The sequence below is a fragment of the Cariama cristata genome, unplaced genomic scaffold (assembly GCF_000690535.1).
Source record: "Cariama cristata isolate BGI_N322 unplaced genomic scaffold, ASM69053v1 scaffold283, whole genome shotgun sequence".
Taxonomy (NCBI): domain Eukaryota; kingdom Metazoa; phylum Chordata; class Aves; order Cariamiformes; family Cariamidae; genus Cariama; species Cariama cristata.
In genome coordinates, this window is record NW_009606425.1 from 76,101 (window position 1) to 94,412 (window position 18,312).

Sequence of the window (18,312 nt, forward strand, 5' to 3'; positions counted from 1 at the left end):
CAATTTGTTTGCCATTGTTTGCCAGTACAGTTTACCCTGTGTTTCCCTATAGCATCATAGCAGAGTGTGTAGGAGGGCTCAGTAGAGAGTAACTATCACCTTGTGCTTAACCATTCATAGTGAAAAGGATTTACTGATTCATATCAGAAATTAAATAGTCACAGGTAGTTACCATATGTAATGGCAATATCTAAATACTATTTCTTTTAAACATAGCCTATGCAGAAACTTAAACATAGATTTTTCTGTCATAGATTTTTCTGGTTATACATGAAGCCAGTATTGCTTTTCCACATTGAAAATTCTAGACATAAATATTTAATGTTACAGAGAGGTGAGGCTGCTAGGACTGTACGATATAAAGTTTTAATAGCTTTGTTCATAGTCTTCTCTGTAACTACAAAGTATATTCTTGTTTACCATAGCTGGATTTCTATTGTGATTAACAAATGGATTTAAAAATACAGGGTGGGAGAGGGGAGAATGTCTTGTATTCACACATTTTTTTCATCCACAAATAGCATTTTCTAACATTTAGATGTAAATTTTTTTCAAAATATTTTACAGTCTATTTGCCTTCACTAAATGCTGAACATGTATTTCAACAGGTTTAAGTAATAGCCAGCTTCTCCATAGGGGTACAGACAACTATATTTTTTATTCTTTGTTAAGCGTATGATGATTTTATGCCTAGTAAATGTCTTATGGAAAGTTAGTCCCAGTTCTTAATGTCTGAAATAGTGACATGTTTAAATGTTGTTTATTAATATATTTCACATACCCTGAAAATTGAGTGTAGAGTTGTGGGGGCAGGAGAAATACACATCATATCCTATAGTCTTCTGCAAGCACATTCTGAAAAGGATAAGAACCGTAAGACCTGAATCTTACAGTAGTAAGCTCTAGCAAAATATTGAATTGTGTTTGAAAAAAGAAAAAACAAAAGACACACAAACAAGCACACACTACCTTAGACAATACGAAGTACACCTGGTTTTACTGGTAATTATGCCCTGGTGATTAGCTATATTTTCACTTGGGCTACATTGTTTGATTTCCTATTTCTGATTTGCCACAGAAAAGAAGAGGGGAAAAAAAAAAAAAGGAAGAGGTTTTTTTCTGGCTTGCCTTAAGATTATCTTAATTGTTGCTGTGTTGATTTTGTGCTCCTTTAGTTTGGAAGTCATAACCTCAGTAGGAAATGTAGCATCCAACACTGTAACTCTTACAATCATTCAGTAATGTAATAAGGCTTATTTAAAGAAAAAAAGCTGCTAACCCCACACTGGAATTAAACTGCAGAACTCGGCTTTAAGTTGCATGTGTATTGTTCATCAGTGGAACCTTCTAATGCTGGCTTTCTCTTGCAATATTTTTGTGTAGTTCTTTTGACAGCAAATTTGTTTATCAGCAAAGAGGACTTGGACCAATTGAACAGAACACAATTCTTGTCCTGAATCCAAGTAATGCAAAACTGCTTCATTCCATGGGCAAAAGTCTGTAAGTTATTTTTGCTTTTATTAATTGAACTAATATTTCTGTGTATTTTGCTCCAAAGAAGTCTCTAAATCCATTTTCACATATGTTTTATGCTACATTGTGTGATTAGAGCCTCTGAGTTTAAATTAATAAATAAAGAATAATTACAAAATCAACAACTAATAAAAGTAATTTGCCATCTTTACCACCTCTGCTTTCTAGCAATTCATACAATTTCATCTACCAGCCAGATTAATGAAATACAGAGCTCATGAGTATTGTGTGTTGTACCTGAGTGAGATATCAGAGATCAACTGAATTTCAGAGCTGGGGCAGTCTTGTCAAGAAAATTCTATTCCATAAAGCTATCTTTTTCATTAAATACTACAGGTAGTTAGTATGTACAACATTTGTTGATCTGTAGATAAAAAGTGAAATCTTCACATCTACATCATTCTTCTGTATTTGTGTTTGCAGATTTTATTTACCACATGGTTTGAGTATAGATAAAAATGGTAACTACTGGGTCACTGATGTAGCTCTCCATCAGGTATGTTTTTGAAGCTTTAATACCAGTGCCTTAATATTTTGCCAATAAATGTTTTTGTTTGGCCTGTTATGATAAACATTAAGAATATACCTACAGAAATTGACCCCTGTGGCCTTCATGGAATATAATTGTGTTGAATAATTTGCTACATGGACATAATATTCAGACGTAAAAGTATCTGTTTTAAAACAATGATTCCTTAGAAAAATAAGATTTTTCTGATACTTCTTTGCTTATGAATTCTCCTGTGTACTTAAATTCAGAATGTGAGACTAATTCTTTTGCTGTAATCACAGGAAATTTATATTCTAGGCAGAAATTCCCTAGAATCAACACTATTGAAAAACTGGTAGTAGATGTCATAGTCAATATATTTAGATTATGTTTGGTATGTACATTTATTTTATAAACGGTAATAGATATTTTTCCATAGGCAGTCATCCCTCTTACATTTCACCTTCAACAACTGAAACTTCTTCTCTTTTCCCATTGACTAAAAAAAAGGTTTTCAAACTGGGAGCAGATGACAAAGAACCGTTACTGATCTTAGGAGTGGCTTTGCAACCAGGCAGTGACAAAAATCATTTCTGTCAACCAACTGATGTGGCTGTGGATCCGATCACTGGTGGCATTTATGTCTCTGATGGCTACTGTAACAGTCGAATCATTCAGTTCTCTCCAAATGGATTGTACATGATGCAGTGGGGAGAAGGTACAGATCAGAGCTCTTGGTACTTTACTCATGCTGCCGTTACCGTGAACACATCATGAACCATGAGATTGCTGGTGTTACTATTACTTTTATTTATAAGTTTCTATTACTGAAATATCTTCCAGGCCCTAGCTGAATTTCAGCCTCGTCATTGCATTCCAAATTTCTCTCTTCTATTCGTACAGCTACTTGTAATAGTTATACATTCACTAAAAATAAAAAACAGGATTTTGTTAGCATACTTTCAGTATGAGTATTGGAATGTCCTACCTTATCAAGAATATGTTCTGGCTTTCACAAAAACCTTATTTTTTTCCTAAACATTTGATCAAATAGTGTAAGCCCTTACCATTTTTGCAACATTAATGCTGTGATTTATGCTATCTATTGTAAGTTTTATGAATAATTACATTTCTGCCTGACTCAGATTTATGTATCAGGCATTCAACCATGCCAAATAGTATAGGGAAACAGCAAATTCATAAATTCAGGATTTACAAAGACAACGCAAAAGACTACCACAGTTTATATACCTGAACGAGTCAAACTGCTAGGAGAAGAAAGAAAGCTGACTTTATTATTTTCCAATGTTATATTGCGTTATGTGACATATTTCTGTTTCTAATCAAAACTGATATTTTCAGTGTGTACTTTAACTGGATATTTTGTATTGCAGAGAGTTCTTCAGGCAAAGCCAGACCTGGACAGTTTCATATCCCTCACAGCTTAGCCCTGATCCCCGACTTCAGTCAGCTTTGTGTTGCAGACAGGGAAAACGGTCGAATTCAGTGCTTCAGGTTAGGGTCTGGGGAGTTCGTAAGAGAGATCAAGCATAAATCGTTTGGAAGGGAGTTGTTTGCAGTTTCGTATGTTCCAGGTAATCTTTTTTCCTGTTCTTCAGATTTCAAGTAGTTGCTTTATGCCAGTATGTCACAGTACACAGTGATATTTAGGCCAGATGTTTATTCTCTTTCAAAGTAGAGCTGATGTAATGGAAAATTTTAGAACTGTCCTGTTTTCCTGCTTGCAAGAAGAGGGAAGCTTGCATATAATCTCTGCTTCTGAGAAGTGACTGATTAGACTCCCTAAATGTGATGTCAACAAGCAGATGATCTTGTTTGCTTCCTAGTGACTGTGCAGTCAATTATTATTTCAAGTAACATTTTACAATATTCATTGTAAAAGAGCAAAATAAAGAGGTCCCAAAGTATCAAGAAAAGTTTTGGGTATCATAAAACAAAAAATCTGGAAGCAAACAGTTTGAAAAAGTTGTGGTTTTTAATATCAGAATCTGGTTAACAATTAAGTTTTGGGATTAGATTTTTAATAACAATACCGAAGTAATGTAAATGTCAAGAACTGGATGAGGAATTTTGGCACTCAGGCTCCTGACTCTGTAGTTGATACCAAATTTAATATCAGGGTTATCTCTCTTGCATCTGTCGAGAACATAAGAAATGCTGTACTGGATGACATACTTGGTACCTATACCTCTGTCTCTGACAGTGCCAGCAAGAGAGGCATTCTGAGGAGAATGTGTAAGCCTGGCTGCATTTTGTGGTCCATTCCTCTCCTACTCCTCATGCATCCACAAGCACTTTATTTAAGGATGTTAGGAAGTAGCTCCTGACCACTTCTTCATAGTAGCTTTCTGTAGACCTATTGCCCATGAGTTTTCCTACTGGCTTGTACTGTCTGCCTCCTGCAGTTACAGGCTTCAGAATTTCACTATTGACTTTATTTTTTTAATTTTAATTTTTCAGTTTAAAAAAGTGACCTAGTTTCATTGAGTGCTTCTCAGTCCCAGTATTTTGGAAGTTGGTGAATAACAGTTGCACACTCCCCATATCTGCTGCCTCTTATCCATCTCCTCTCCAAACCAAAGAACCCCAGCCACCTTAGTCTCTCCCCATAAGCCGTTTGATTGCTTCAGCCACTTGACTATTGTAGTTGCCTTTCTCTTCTAGCATCTTTAACTTCATTAGGACCTTCTTGAGATGCAGAGAGTAAAACAGTACTCAGTACTCAAGATGTGAGCAAGCTAAGTTTTTGCACAGTGGCAGAACTGTCCCCTCCTTTTCTAATTCTCTTCCTGATGATGCTCAATATTCTGTTGAAATTTTGGCTGTCATTGTACATGGAGCCACAGATTTCAGAGACCTTTGAGTGATGGCTCAGAGATATCTCTCCTGAGTTGTAGCTGCCAGTTCCAAGCTAAACATCCCATAAGCATGTTCTAGATTATTTTTTCGCAGAAGCATCACTCTGTAGTTGTCTTTGCTGAACCTCTTCTGCTATCTGTTTGACAACTCACCTATTCTTATAAAAAGTCTTTCCAGACTTTCCCAGTATCATCAAGCTTTTGACTACTCTGAACTCAGTACCTTCCTCAGACTGGGAGATGTCACTATTTACCGCATTTTTCAGGTCACTGATGGAAGACTGTTGAATGAAATTGTTTCTGGCTCTGATCCCTGCAGGATCACATTACTCAGACTTCTTCTCTATCCTGAAAAATTATAAGCTCTTCCCTTAAGCTCTGCTCTTTGCTTCCTGTTCCTTAATGGATCTTTTATTCAGCCCTGTGACAGCTCACATTCTTTGATAACCTCTGATGCACAATCTTGTCAAAAGTTTTCTGAAAATCTAAGTATGTCTACAGGATCTCCTTTACCTGTGTGCTTTTTCTCCCTGTTCAGAGGTGAGGGACAATTTCCTGTTAGAGAAGCCATACCAGCTTGTTTCTGACAGGCCACACTTACTCATGTCTTATTCTTCATTATGGATTCTATGATCTTACTGGGGATGTAAGCCAGAATTGTTGACATGTAGTTCCCAGGCATCCTTTTGAGCTGTTCTTGTAGGTTGGCATTACTTTGACGATCTGCTAGTCTTCTCAAGGAGTGGCTGTTTTCAGTGCTAGGTTACTTAGCTTGGCCTGAGGTCTGTAATTTCACAAACTTGAACTTGAGCGAATGCCATCCAAACCTGGTGAATTGTTAACCTCCAACTTGTCTAACACCTTTTGTGTATCTCCTTCCAATTGAGCTGGCTCCTCTGACCTCTTTGCTACAAAAAAAATTGAGTGTCAGAATCTCCTCAACATAGTCAACAGAAAAAACTGACAAAAAATGAACTTCTCTGCCACACACCCCTCATCCCTGAGTGCCCCTTTCACACCTTTTCCTCTTGTGGTCCCACTGCTTCCCTAGCTGACTTTCTGCTTTTGATGTTTTTAAAGAACTTTCCGTTATCAGATCAAGCATTCCTAGCAAGGTGTTCTTCAGATTATTTTTTTTTTAACACTTTCACATTCTTTTTACATTTAACCAATCTGTAAAATATTGCCTTGCTTAGTCTTCTCATTTGGACAAAACTTATATCTCTTAAATGCCAAACTTGCACCTGTTATACCTCATTTAACTTTCCTCTTGTGATTTAGTTTCCTGTTGAGTTACCTTTCTGTCTGTCTTTTTCTCTCAACTTTTCTTCATCTATACTGCCACAATTCATCTTCATTGTAGTTTGCTACATATGGGTTGTTAAGGCAAATCTAATGTTGTTGCAGGTGGTCTCCTCTTTGCAGTTAATGGAATGCCTTATCCTGGAGAGGCAGAACCAGTGCAAGGATTTGTGATGAACTTCTCTACTGGGGAAATAATTGATACTTTCATTCCACTTAGAAAGGTAGAGTATTGCAGACAGTGCACGGTGCGTGTAATTATATATATGAGAATGTTGGTAACATCCTACTTCTTCACCTTTCATAAGAGTATTACAGGAAATAAGATGTTTTATAATGGAAGGTACTCAAAAGGAATTCTTTATAATATTAACTTAATAAAGACACTAGAATTTCAGGTCTCCATTTCTACATGTGGTACACATTCAAAAACTGTACTACCTTCAAGAGAAGAATGAATTACTTGAAATATTGATATCTTTAGATGCTATTAATTTGTCAAAAAATAGAATATATTCCTCAGCAGAAATAATACTCAACTGTATGGTTACATCCCTTCTATACAGAAGATCAGTTTGGAAGGCTAAATGTCGTTCATATAGTATTGGATATAAAAATTATGTTTATTTTTATAAAAAACCCATTTCCATAGCTTGTCTTAGACTAAAGAATTAATGTTAAGAGTCCTGTTTCTGGGTAACACATATACATTGTTATTTCCAGTCTGGTTTTAAATTATATTAGAGAGATTTATTTTTTTCTGAGTATAGCAAATAGCTGTGTTGCATACAGGCTGTCACAAAAACTAAATATGTGGGCTTGAAACCAAGATTCATGATGTTTTAAATACATATTTCACAGGATAAAATTGAATGCAAGAATATTAATATAACTATTATAAATATTATAAGTATAAAAATTGTTTAGCGTGAATGCATTGAATAATCTCCATGTTGTTATCCCTGGAGAAGGCAAACATACAATAGAAATGGAATTCCTCTTCCTTCACTCGTGTTAGGCCTCCACACCAGCACCTGCTGCATTTTCCAATCTATGGACTGAATATGACCAGTCTCGACTTCAGGGTTAAGGAGGCCTCATGAGTGTGTAGACACTTAAGAGTAATCTGTGACTGCTTATCTTCACAGAGCTTTGAAATGCCACATGATGTTGTTGCTTCAGAAGAGAAAACAGTGTTCATTGGAGATGTTCATGCCAGAGCAGTGTGGAAGTTTGCATCCACAGAAAGTATGTTCTTTTTGTTTTTGATGTCACAACTTCACATTTTGTATCTTCAGATCAGTACCACTTATCTGGTACCACTGGCTAAGAACCTGGTGGCTTAATGACCATGATTTAAGTACACTACAAGCTCTGCCTGCAGAAGTTGTGTGCTACTGCTCAGTTTTCATTAAAAGACCATTCTTCAGCATTGCTGCATGCTCTGTCAAAGAAGAGTCCCAAGCACATCAGTTTGTTTGTCACAGGAGGAATCAAAATGCATTTGCCTCATTGTAGATCTATCCCTTGTCATGTCAGTACCTGCTTAAACAAAAGCATGACTCTTTAGCATTTTAGTAATTTTAATGTATCATTTGCTGAGAAGTCAACTGCTTCCTTTGAGGTTATCATGTAGGAAACTCCCAGGGGCTGAAGTAAAAATGTAAGTCAACTTAAAATTTATGTTCATTTCATTGGGAGTATTTATCATTAGAAAATGAATCCAGTATAATTTGAAGCCCTGTTTCCATGAAGTGGAAACACTTCCCAATTTTAATCCAGTAACCCCCAAGGCAAGCAGCCTCACTCCAGGGAGAGGGACCTGATTAGTCAGACATCAATTTAGTAAGATTCAGAGAGAGGTTAGATATTTTACAGGAATAAAAATATAATCCACTGTTACATTATATTGGATTAAAAAATGTATGAGAGAGATAAAGCCTCAGGCTTCAGAGTGTTAGTCAACCAGTAAGAGCCTGCTGTTATAAATTAACTTCTGACTAAGTAGTTATTCCATGTTTGTCTGTTTATAATTCATGGATTTTCCTTTGGGGCATCTGGTAGCAGCTGCTCTTAATAACAGGAGACTGGAACAGATAAATTGTAGTTCTGACTGGATATGGCTTTTTCTGCATGTAGTAACCTGAACAAGAACACTTCTAGGCTTTTATCTAAAAAAACATGAGAACAAAAAAATAATGGAATTATTCATCACTTACAGATTAGATGAAGAAAGTCCTTGTATATCATTTTCTTTTTAGCTTTTGCTGCTGTATAAAACTGCAGTAGCTAAGGAGCCTTTATTCAGCCAACCTTTAATCCATTGTGATTTTGATTATAATTAAAAATTTTATTTTTGTGGGATTCCTTGAACCTTTACACATGCCCATAAAATATCTCTGTGGCATAAGAGTTAATTATTGCAAACACTTTCATGAATCAAGCTTTTTCATTTTTTTATGGCCTTCTGAGCTATTGAATGGTTTATGTTGACTTTCCTTGGTGAAGTTCAGATGATGATGGGATTGTTTACCGTAGGTTTGTACTGTACATTTGAGAAAGCTAGCAGGAAAATGTCACTGAGTGTCTTTCTGAAATGTCAGTTGTCCTGAAGAACAATTTTGTTTTACAGGAATGGAACATCGGTCAGTTAAAAAGGCTGGTATTGAGGTACAGGAAATAAAAGGTTAGTCTGATTTGTAATAGAAATGAAGGAACCAGTATTTTCACATAGACTGGGACTGCTTCTGCCAAGTTGGAGGGAAAAGTGCTAACTAATTTGACTGTTTTATTTTTCACCATCATTTTATACAGATAAAATGAGCTGGCATAGGAAGCACTAGCAAGCAGCTTGTAACAGTGTTACATAGTAGACGCTATTCTACAGCCAATCTAAACATTTCATTTTCAGTAATGACAAGTGCTTCACAGATACTAAGATAAAAATTAAACTAGTGGATTAATTCCATACCACCATCTGGTATGGTCCAGATTGGTATCTGTGTCAGCTGCCTTAGATGGAGAAATAACTCTGAAATAGAACTGTGATAGTTACTCTGCAGCACACTTCCCCCTGCTCCACAATCCTCAATCACCAAAAAAGGGTTATTTGAATTTGAAATGGCAATTGGTTTATCTTTCTGCATAGTCTTTCAGTACACAGCCTTGCCAGTCACACCATATGGCAAAAAATACCATTTTTTGTATTTAGATTTATTTCCCTAGATTTACTGGTTTCTTTTTTTCAATTTATCTGCATGAAAATGAAAAAAAGAAAACAAAAAGGAAATACAAACATCTAGAAACTTAATATAAGGAGATAAAGAAATACAGGTAGAGGAGATTGAAAGGGTTAAAATAGCAATTCAGGAAGATGAAAAGTAATTTTGACGATTTGTAGTCTGTTACATAGATCGTTTATGTTTAAAAGTTCATTTACCTTTGAGAAAAACAGTGCTGGGCTATGGAGAGGCCTTTATAAAATGTTCAAACATTATTAACTGTTTTTCTTTGGTTGAATTCAGAGCTTGTGTGGCTTGCTTGAACTATGTATATGCAGACAGAGGAAAATACCAAAAGATCCCAACTGCCAATTGCAAACGTATAGAATAAAGTAGAATAAAGGAGACTGACATTATAAAATTACGAAATCATCATTGCCAAAACAGTTATCCTTGTAGATTATCTCTGTTGGTATATTAGCCCCCCGACGCACTCAAAAGGGAAGTGTTGACATTACAACATCCACAGTACAACAAATCTAAGGATATATTAATGCATTTTGGCTGTCTTTAGGAACATAGCATGCTAGCTGACACTTCTAAGAAGTTAGAAAAGAAAAATGCAATAGTATTGCATTAGAGAGAAATTAGAGAGAGAAAAATGCAATAGTATTGCCAGAGTGAGAAACCATTTTTAAGTAACAATCTCTAAAACTGCTTAGGCTACATAAACTGAAATTATAGTCTTTCAACTCCACTTGAAGAAAACAGATAGCCAATGGACTTTATGCCATTGTGCTGCTGTGAAGTGGGGGAAAATACGTGGAGAACTGTAACTTTGCCCAGAGGTGGGCAAGATGGTGGAGGAAAATTGCTCTTGGCTATAACTACTACTTGAACAGACATTATGTTATCATTATATCATTTTTATCATTGTATTAATGATAAAAATGATACCATTGTTATCACTGTATTAGTGTTAAATGTAAACTGAAGCATTTGCTATTCTTTCGGAATAGAACATCATTTTAGGTTTGATACAGAATCAAAACAGTTGATTCAGAGTGTGTTTCTGATGCAGCTACTTCTTAAGACATGCAGTTAAGTCAGACTTTAAAATATATAGCTAGATGTTTTTACTCATAAAAGTTAGCACAAAGCATGTGATCCTTTATACACACACAAAAGAGCATAAATTATTTTGTTGAAATTGTTTTTCTCTTTGTAGGTGGAGAGGTAACAAATTAGTCAGGAATGATTGGATGCAGTTTTCAAAATCTCTCCAGGTTTACAGAGCCAAAGTTCTTTCACAGGATTTAGCAGTTCTGAAAATTTAACCTTTTGTCACAAGTTTATTAAAAAGAACTTTAAAAGCTTTCCTTTTTGTTTATGATAATACAGCATATACTGGATTTCTGTGTTTCTTGTGGAGGTGTTACTATCAAAAAGAGATACTTAACTGATATTACATCACATGCCTATTTGCAAAAATAGATCTTTTGGGAATTTTCCTATATTTTAAATGATAGACACTTTTTAAGACAAAACTCTGCCTGACACCTCTCCTTTCCCCATTCAAGAAAAGGGGAGGGCATCTTTGCTAGCGAGTGATACCATTCAGACTCTCTTTGCCTTACGTTTGGGATAACATCAGCAAGAGCTAAAAATGTCTCCATAAGTGTTTGTCATTTGTTCCCTTGTTACTCAACATTTCAGGTATTCTAACGTGTTCTTTTCTTTAACGCATTGTTCTGTGTTGCTTGATGCATATGGATTACATACTGAAATTGTCTTCTTTTTAAAGAATCAGAAACAATTGTAGAAGCCAGATTGAAAAACAACCCAGAATCAACAGACCCTCTAAAGGAGCAGGAAAAACAACATTTGGTCCAACAGGCCAGCACTGGAGTTTCCTTTGTTCTTATTACAACTCTTCTAATTATCCCTGTTGTTGTCCTGCTCGCAATTTTAGTATTTATTCGGTGGAGGAAGACAACTGTCTATGGAGGTAACCATGAGTAACTCTAGAGAACAGGCTTTTATTATTCCAGCTCGAAATGTCTGAGGGACGAGGGTGTGAAAGGAGAGGCTTACTGTCCCTTTACCCTTCTGAACAGTTACTGTGACACTGCATGCAAACTAAGAATCAGCATGCACACAGCAACTGCATCCCCCTATGCCTTTAATATTACTTCTCAAGGTACCACCTTCTCAAAACATCTATCTAAAAAACATGTACCTAAAATTTTAATTGGTGTCAAGCCGAAAATTGGTATCTCAGAAACAACTACAATATATTCATGTTATTGTCTAGAATAAGTAGATTTTAATACTCTGAGCATAGTTAGATTTTTCAGCTTGGGATCTTTAAGCTGTTGAGACAAAAGACTCTATGGGTATTGTAACGGTATAAGCAAAATACAGGTAACATTTACAAGAGACTATATATTATTGTTCACTACTACTTTGTGCATTTTGTGAGTCAGACATGTTTCCATAATGCACCTCCATCCATTGCTGTGAGAGCTTTAATTGGTAGTTACAATGTTATGTAAATTTGTTCTTAATTCACATTATATAATAACTATTTTGGAGAAACTGTTAGACTGCAGCAGGAGTTTGATCATTACACTCGTTATTTTGTATCACATAAATAGTTTTATCAAGATACTCTCATCAAGAGAAGAAAGTGTACATGGAATAGACAAGCAACACAGTTCTGCCACTAGCTAGGACATACTATGACAGATTAGGTAATTCAGCAATCTAATATTGCTGTGCAACTGAATTGGATGTATTTTATTTGAAGATTTCAGTGTGCAGCTTCCTGAGTCTTTGTGTGCAAACATGTTTAGTACATCAAATGTGCTAACACTCTAGACTGCTGCAGTACTGCTGTTAATGGATATGATCTATAATAGCATCTTTGCATTCCATTTGGATTCAAGCAGTGCTTGAATTTCCTGTGTCAAAGAGCATGATACAGTTACATTGGTAAAAGTAAACTTCTTGCACAGATTTATGGAAACTGAGTAGTATATAGGAAAAGACGGCATTTAATTTTTCTTCAGATGAAGGATGGAAAGAGTTACCAGGGAGGAGGATATAGTTTGTGAGGGGGGAGAGAAAGTTCTTCCAAAATACGTGAAGAAATTCACAGATCACTGTCTTCCAGAAAGCCAGTCTTCGCTGAAGGGAAACGATACTATTTCAAATGTCAAGCTGTGTTTTGCAGTGTGCTGGAATGTATTTGTGCACATTATAAAAGACAAGGTTCCCGTCCTTCCTGTAAACTCTTCACAGTAAAATAAGTGAACAGTTGAGGGAATGAAATTCTCAGAAATAACTTACATGCAAATCTTAATGGCTGAATTGGCATAAACTGAGCATCCGTGGTATGATAATTTTGTTAGGAATTATAATTTCACTTTAATCAAGAAGCTGAAAAGTATCAGTTTTGCTTCTTAGAGCTGCTGATCAATTTGTTGAATATCTGCTTTGTGTCAGAAAATACAGATAATTATTTAATCATAGAATATGATTTTTTTTACCTTATTTTTGAAATCTACCTTATTTTTCAGCTGATGGGGAACACAAACTTGATTCAAGTTCAGGCAGAATTTTAGGTAGACTTAGAGGTAAGTCTCAGTCATTTAAGATCTTTTAAGAACGCAGTAACTGGAGGCTTTTTTCTGTATTCACTTCTAGTTGAATAACAAATTTGATGGAACTTTCTCAGAGGAAGGATTTGGGGCAAATCTCAGGTGTTTTGTGGAAATGTCTTTTACAACACCTTTCATTGTCATTATCTGCCCACTGAAGAGGACATGTCACTACCAGTGGGAGAGCAGTAGCTGTTATAATGAGTTATCTGTGGATCTGGTGAATGAATTGGAGCACTTTGAGACTAAGGGCAAACTGGTGGGAACACAAATAGCCTGCATAAAGGCATAATGAAACAGTGGATGCTGAAAGAAAAGTTTGAAACTTCTACTTCAAGGATTCCTCTTTCATAATCTCTGTACTTAGCTTTTGTGGCTCATGTGCTGATCTTTAAAAACTATTTCTAGAAGGACACTTAAAATCATCTCCACTGTACTGTTGAATGAGTAGATAGATTTTTATTCCCCCTGTACAGTAAAGCAAACCTTTCCTTTGCACAGGAAAAGGCGGTGGTGGCCTTAACCTTGGGAACTTCTTTGCAAGTCACAAAGGCTACAGCCGAAAAGGGTTTGACCGACTCAGCACTGAAGGAAGTGATCAAGAAAAAGATGAAGATGATGGCACAGATTCAGAGGAAGAGTGTTCAGCACCTCCACCTCCACCAGCACCTTCATCATCCTGAAACCAGCCTTTGAGTTCTCTATTATACGATTCAACCCAGAATGTCACATTCCTTTTCCCTTAAGCACGTTTTAAGATTTTGTGTATTTAATTGTAAACTGTACTAGTCTGTGTGGGGCTGTACACTGGTTCCTTTAATTTTTGTTTGCTTTTAGTTCTGTTTTTTAAGTGGAGGAGTGTATGGAAGTTCCATATCAGTGCCGTTGTTTTTTATGTGAACATCTTAATAAAGCAAACAGTCTTCTCATTGCAGCACTGATTTAAAGCAGTAGTATTTTCTCATGTCAATTTGGGGATCTTGTAAATAAGTCTTACTATCTGCTTCATCAAAATATTTTTCCTATGACTATTGAGTTGCCAGTTTCTGTTTTGTGCCTTTCCTCTTCAACGTCCTTAACCTGTTGCAGTACAGAGAAAATACAGTGCCACAAGAAAATGAAGCTGCTAAATCTTCTTCTATTTTTTTAAAATCACTAACATTATATTGCATTGAAGGAAAGAAAAAAGTCTCTATTTAATTTTTTTTCTTCTTCCTAACTTGATGTGTTTCTGGGATGTCTTATTTTTAGATGGTATCACTGTTAGAACACTATTTTCAGAAGCTGAATGTAATTTGTGTAATAAAGTATTTGCAGAGCATTAGCTGTTGGAGTGTACTTTGGAATTTTTACATACTTTTAAGTTTTTGTATATGACTTTTGTAAAAGTTACACAGACCACTTAATACAGTAAAAATTTTAATGTCTTCTACCAGCAGAGAAAAAGTGCTATTTTGTATGGAAGCTGGAAAAATATTTTGCTATGTCACAAGGTTATTTTAAAGACTAATAATTTACATACATGTACAAAGTCAAGCTTACACATTTAAAGAGGAATTTTACTTCTATAATAGAACTGCAGGGTATTTACTTTAATAAAACATGGTCACAGCTAAGAGGAAACCTGTGTCTCAAATTAAAGATGCAAATTAGTCAGGGTAGGCATCTAATACTACCTGATTTGTAGTACTGATTTTCTTGTTTCTCCACACTTCCTTTTTCATTCATACAACAGGAGTCCTCAATTCCTGTAATGTGCTCATTGAACAGGAGACCTACAGAAGACCTGCTAGATAATTATCCTGGCTGTATGAGTCATCTGAAGCGTGAATCATTTTGTGACATCATCAGGATTTATCAGTCTAATTTGAGGATCAGACCAGGATTAATCTCCTTTTAAAACCTGTATTATGAGCAGAGCAGAGTGTACACAGCTGTAACTGCCATGGGGTTTTATGAAACAGCTTTTATTATCGTCACTGCAGGTGTTGTAATAGGCTATTGCTGGTGTTGAGCTTGAAAAATAGGCTTTAAGTTTCTTGTGGTGGCAGGTTTTGCAGCGTTTTTTAAGGGAATAAGGGTAATCATAGTGGAGCAACAGGTAAGATTTCCTCCCCCAGCCAGGTGTTATAAATCTCCTTTTTCTGGAACAAAAACTTAAAATCCTTGACAGGTTGTTTTTTCTCAAGTATAGCAAAATCTCCAGGATAGCTTTCTAACATACTGGAGTTGCAGGCTCACTTTCATGGGATACATATTTAGTGCATACTCTAAATTGCTTCCTGTCCTGCTAATTTCTATTTTCCTAATGTTACAAGGAAAACTGCCTGTTTCTGTCTCACTTTTGAAAGCAAGGCAGTGTTATTTTTAGCTATGGCATCGATCCCTTTGTATATGAATACAAACAAATAAGGTAGGTGGGAAGGATCTTCTAAAGCTATCTGCAAAGATAACAAGTCACAGGTTTACAGGAATTTTTCAATGAGCAATTAAGAAAGCTGCGCTGGCGCTGCTGTCATAGGTGGTATATATGGCAGCAGTTCTAAAATATCACAGGCTTTTCTCAAAAGCAATCAGTAAGGGTATATTTCTCTAACATTTTGATAGCTCACATTATGTCCATAAGATGATGTGTGTTCTCTGCTTCCATGATATTAGGTCAATGAAGATATTATGCAGCTGCCTCCTTCCTCTTTTCCTTTACTTGATCCTTATCTCCAATTTAAAAAAAAAAAATGCTTTGTTGAGGGGAGAGTAGCCTAACACAGTTTAATTGCAAGTACAAGCTAAAACAGATTAATTCAGCATTAGTCATAATCTCTGCTCTCTTGAATTCAGAGGTTCGTCTCTACAATAATCCTGGGCTGAATAGAGAAGCAGGTCAAGGGAGATGATTCTCCCCCTCTGCTCCACTCTGGTGAGACCCCCTCTGCAGTACTGCCTTCAGCTCTGGGGCCCCCAACACAAGAAGGACATGGACCTGTTGGAGCGAGTCCAGAGGAGGCCACAAAGATGATCAGGGGGTTGGAGCACCTGCCCCATGAAGCCAGGCTGAGAGAGCTGGGGTTGTTCAGCCTGGAGAAGAGAAGGCTCTGGGGACACCTTAGAGCAGCCTTTTGGTACTTAAAGCGGGCTTATAGGAAAGACAGAGACTCTTTACCAAGGCCTGTAGGGACAGGACAAGGTTTTAAACTAAACGAGGGTAGATTTAGATTGGAGATTAGGAAGAAATTCTTTACTGTGTGGGTGGTGACACACTGAAACAGGTTGCCCAGAGAAGTTTGGATGCCCCATCATTGGTAGTGTTCAAGTCAGTTTGGACAGAGCTTTGAGCAACCTGGTCTAGTGGAAGGTGTCCCTGCCCATGGCAGGGTGGTTGGATTAGATGATTAAGGTCCTTTCCAACCCAGCCCATTCTGTGATTCTTTCATAACTGCATTGACAGGCAACCAACTACTTCTCAGCAGCAAGCAAACTTCACATCAAGTTGCATGCTCTAATTTCATACAGGTACAATGGCAGAAAATCTGAACCTGCCTGAAGGCCCTGAATGTTCTTTATTAAAGCTGCATTGCATGAAAACAATGTATCAGAGCCTTTATGCTGCAATAGAAAATTAATATTAAAAAGGAAGATACAGGCTTACTGTAATCATAGGTCTCATTTTAATAAGCCAGTAGACCTTCCTCCATCCTAGCAGGTTCTATGTGCTAATAGTGGTGTTTATGTATTAAATGTTGAGTACTGGTTATTCAATATCTCAGCTAATGGATTTGGAGTGCATGTGTTTAATTTGGTTTCAGCAATTTTCCTGGTTAAGACTATACTTTTCAATGAACACATGGAATTGCACATTTTAAGACTTCAAAAACATGACACTAACTTTCATGACTTGCTGATTAATCTTTTCTCAAACCTTTCTTAAGCCAATCTTGGCTATTGTAGGGGCTGAATATTTTAATTAAAATTAGGCTGAGGAAGTAGCTAAACACCTTTCCCTGTGGTAGTACTGTATCAAGCGTCACCCTGTTTTGAATAGTCTGACGTACTGGAAGTCCTTCAGAGTGAGGGGACGGTGGCTGCTATCTGCTAGCAAGGAGTGCCAGGCACTTTCAGTAGCTTGCTGTGAACCAGCTGTAAGTGAGGGAAGGCTGGGGCGACCGCAAGCTGCCACGAGAAGGATGCACTGAACTTGTCACCCAAGTCACCTGAAGGTGCCTTAATTAAATGAAATTACCATCCCAATTAAGCAGCTGTCTTTGCCACAAGTATCATTAGGTGTAAATTGATTCCTTGGGAAGCATCTTGATTAAGTCAAGTTTTCTAATTAAGCACTGCACTGTAGTAGTTAATGAGGATTTATAGATCAATGCAGTAAATTGCAAGAGCTTCTTGGTTGCCAAAGCTAGATTTATTTATGTTTTATCAGGAATTTTAGGTCAGTAATGTCTGTCATGCTATAGAGGATTAAGATTCAGTGTGGGTCATGGTACAGAGGAGGGACTTCATTGATTTTGATCTTGCCATTCAAACACACATGTGGGAGGGAACTTGTTTGAAAGACGACGTATGTATTAGCAATACAAGTTGTGGGGAGCATATCACTGCTGAGCAGTTCAAAAGCAACTTTATTATTTAATTGCACATTAGGACATAGTTTTAAATTTGAAAGACTGTGTTATGATATAGTGTACAGTTTGTGTGTGATGTAGATGAGAAACAGGTGGACAGGCAAAGGAGAGAAACCAATTTCTCAGGCAAAAAGAGCAGCTTGACCTAAGGAATGCAGAATGTGATGAAGGGGGAACTGATGAACCAAAACTTAGATTCTCAATAGTACTATTGTAGGAGCTTGTAAATCTGCATGCGTGCTAACTACTAAGATCCTTGAAGTGCAACTGAAGACTGATAAAAGAGGAACATCCTACCCCAGAACATCATTAGATGGAATAGGACTCCGGTTCTATTTTGTTGGTTTTCGGAAACGGGGCCGTGATTAAGAGGGACGGCTGGAAGCATTTGTATTGTGCCGCTAGAGGTGAAATTCTTGGACCGGCGCAAGACAGCCTAGAGCGAAAGCATTTGCTAAGAATGTTTTCATTAATCAAGAACGAAAGTCAGAGGTTCGAAGACGATCAGATACCATCGTAGTTCCAACCATAAATGATGCTGACTGGCGATCCAGCAGCGTTAAAAAAAATTTTTTTAATAAAATTTTTTTTTTA

General features: G+C 36.7%; 1 protein-coding gene across 5 annotated transcripts in view; it reads left to right on the forward strand.

The window, feature by feature from the left end:
* PAM (peptidylglycine alpha-amidating monooxygenase) overlaps window positions 1-14,408 on the forward strand; it is an 80,867-nt gene extending 66,459 nt beyond the window's left edge. For 2 of the 5 annotated variants that reach the window (XM_009696337.1, XM_009696340.1), the window contains 10 exons: window positions 1,384-1,500; window positions 1,957-2,029; window positions 2,534-2,741; window positions 3,418-3,618; window positions 6,310-6,428; window positions 7,353-7,452; window positions 8,837-8,890; window positions 11,230-11,433; window positions 13,007-13,063; window positions 13,589-14,408. In XM_009696337.1, the coding sequence (XP_009694639.1) occupies window positions 1,384-1,500; window positions 1,957-2,029; window positions 2,534-2,741; window positions 3,418-3,618; window positions 6,310-6,428; window positions 7,353-7,452; window positions 8,837-8,890; window positions 11,230-11,433; window positions 13,007-13,063; window positions 13,589-13,770 (1,315 nt within the window). In that variant the 3' untranslated portion in view covers window positions 13,771-14,408. The remainder of the gene's footprint in view (window positions 1-1,383; window positions 1,501-1,956; window positions 2,030-2,533; window positions 2,742-3,417; window positions 3,619-6,309; window positions 6,429-7,352; window positions 7,453-8,836; window positions 8,891-11,229; window positions 11,434-13,006; window positions 13,064-13,588) is intronic. The other 3 variants (XM_009696338.1, XM_009696341.1, XM_009696339.1) reach the window with 3 other exon arrangements.
* The last annotated feature ends 3,904 nt before the right edge of the window (window positions 14,409-18,312 follow it).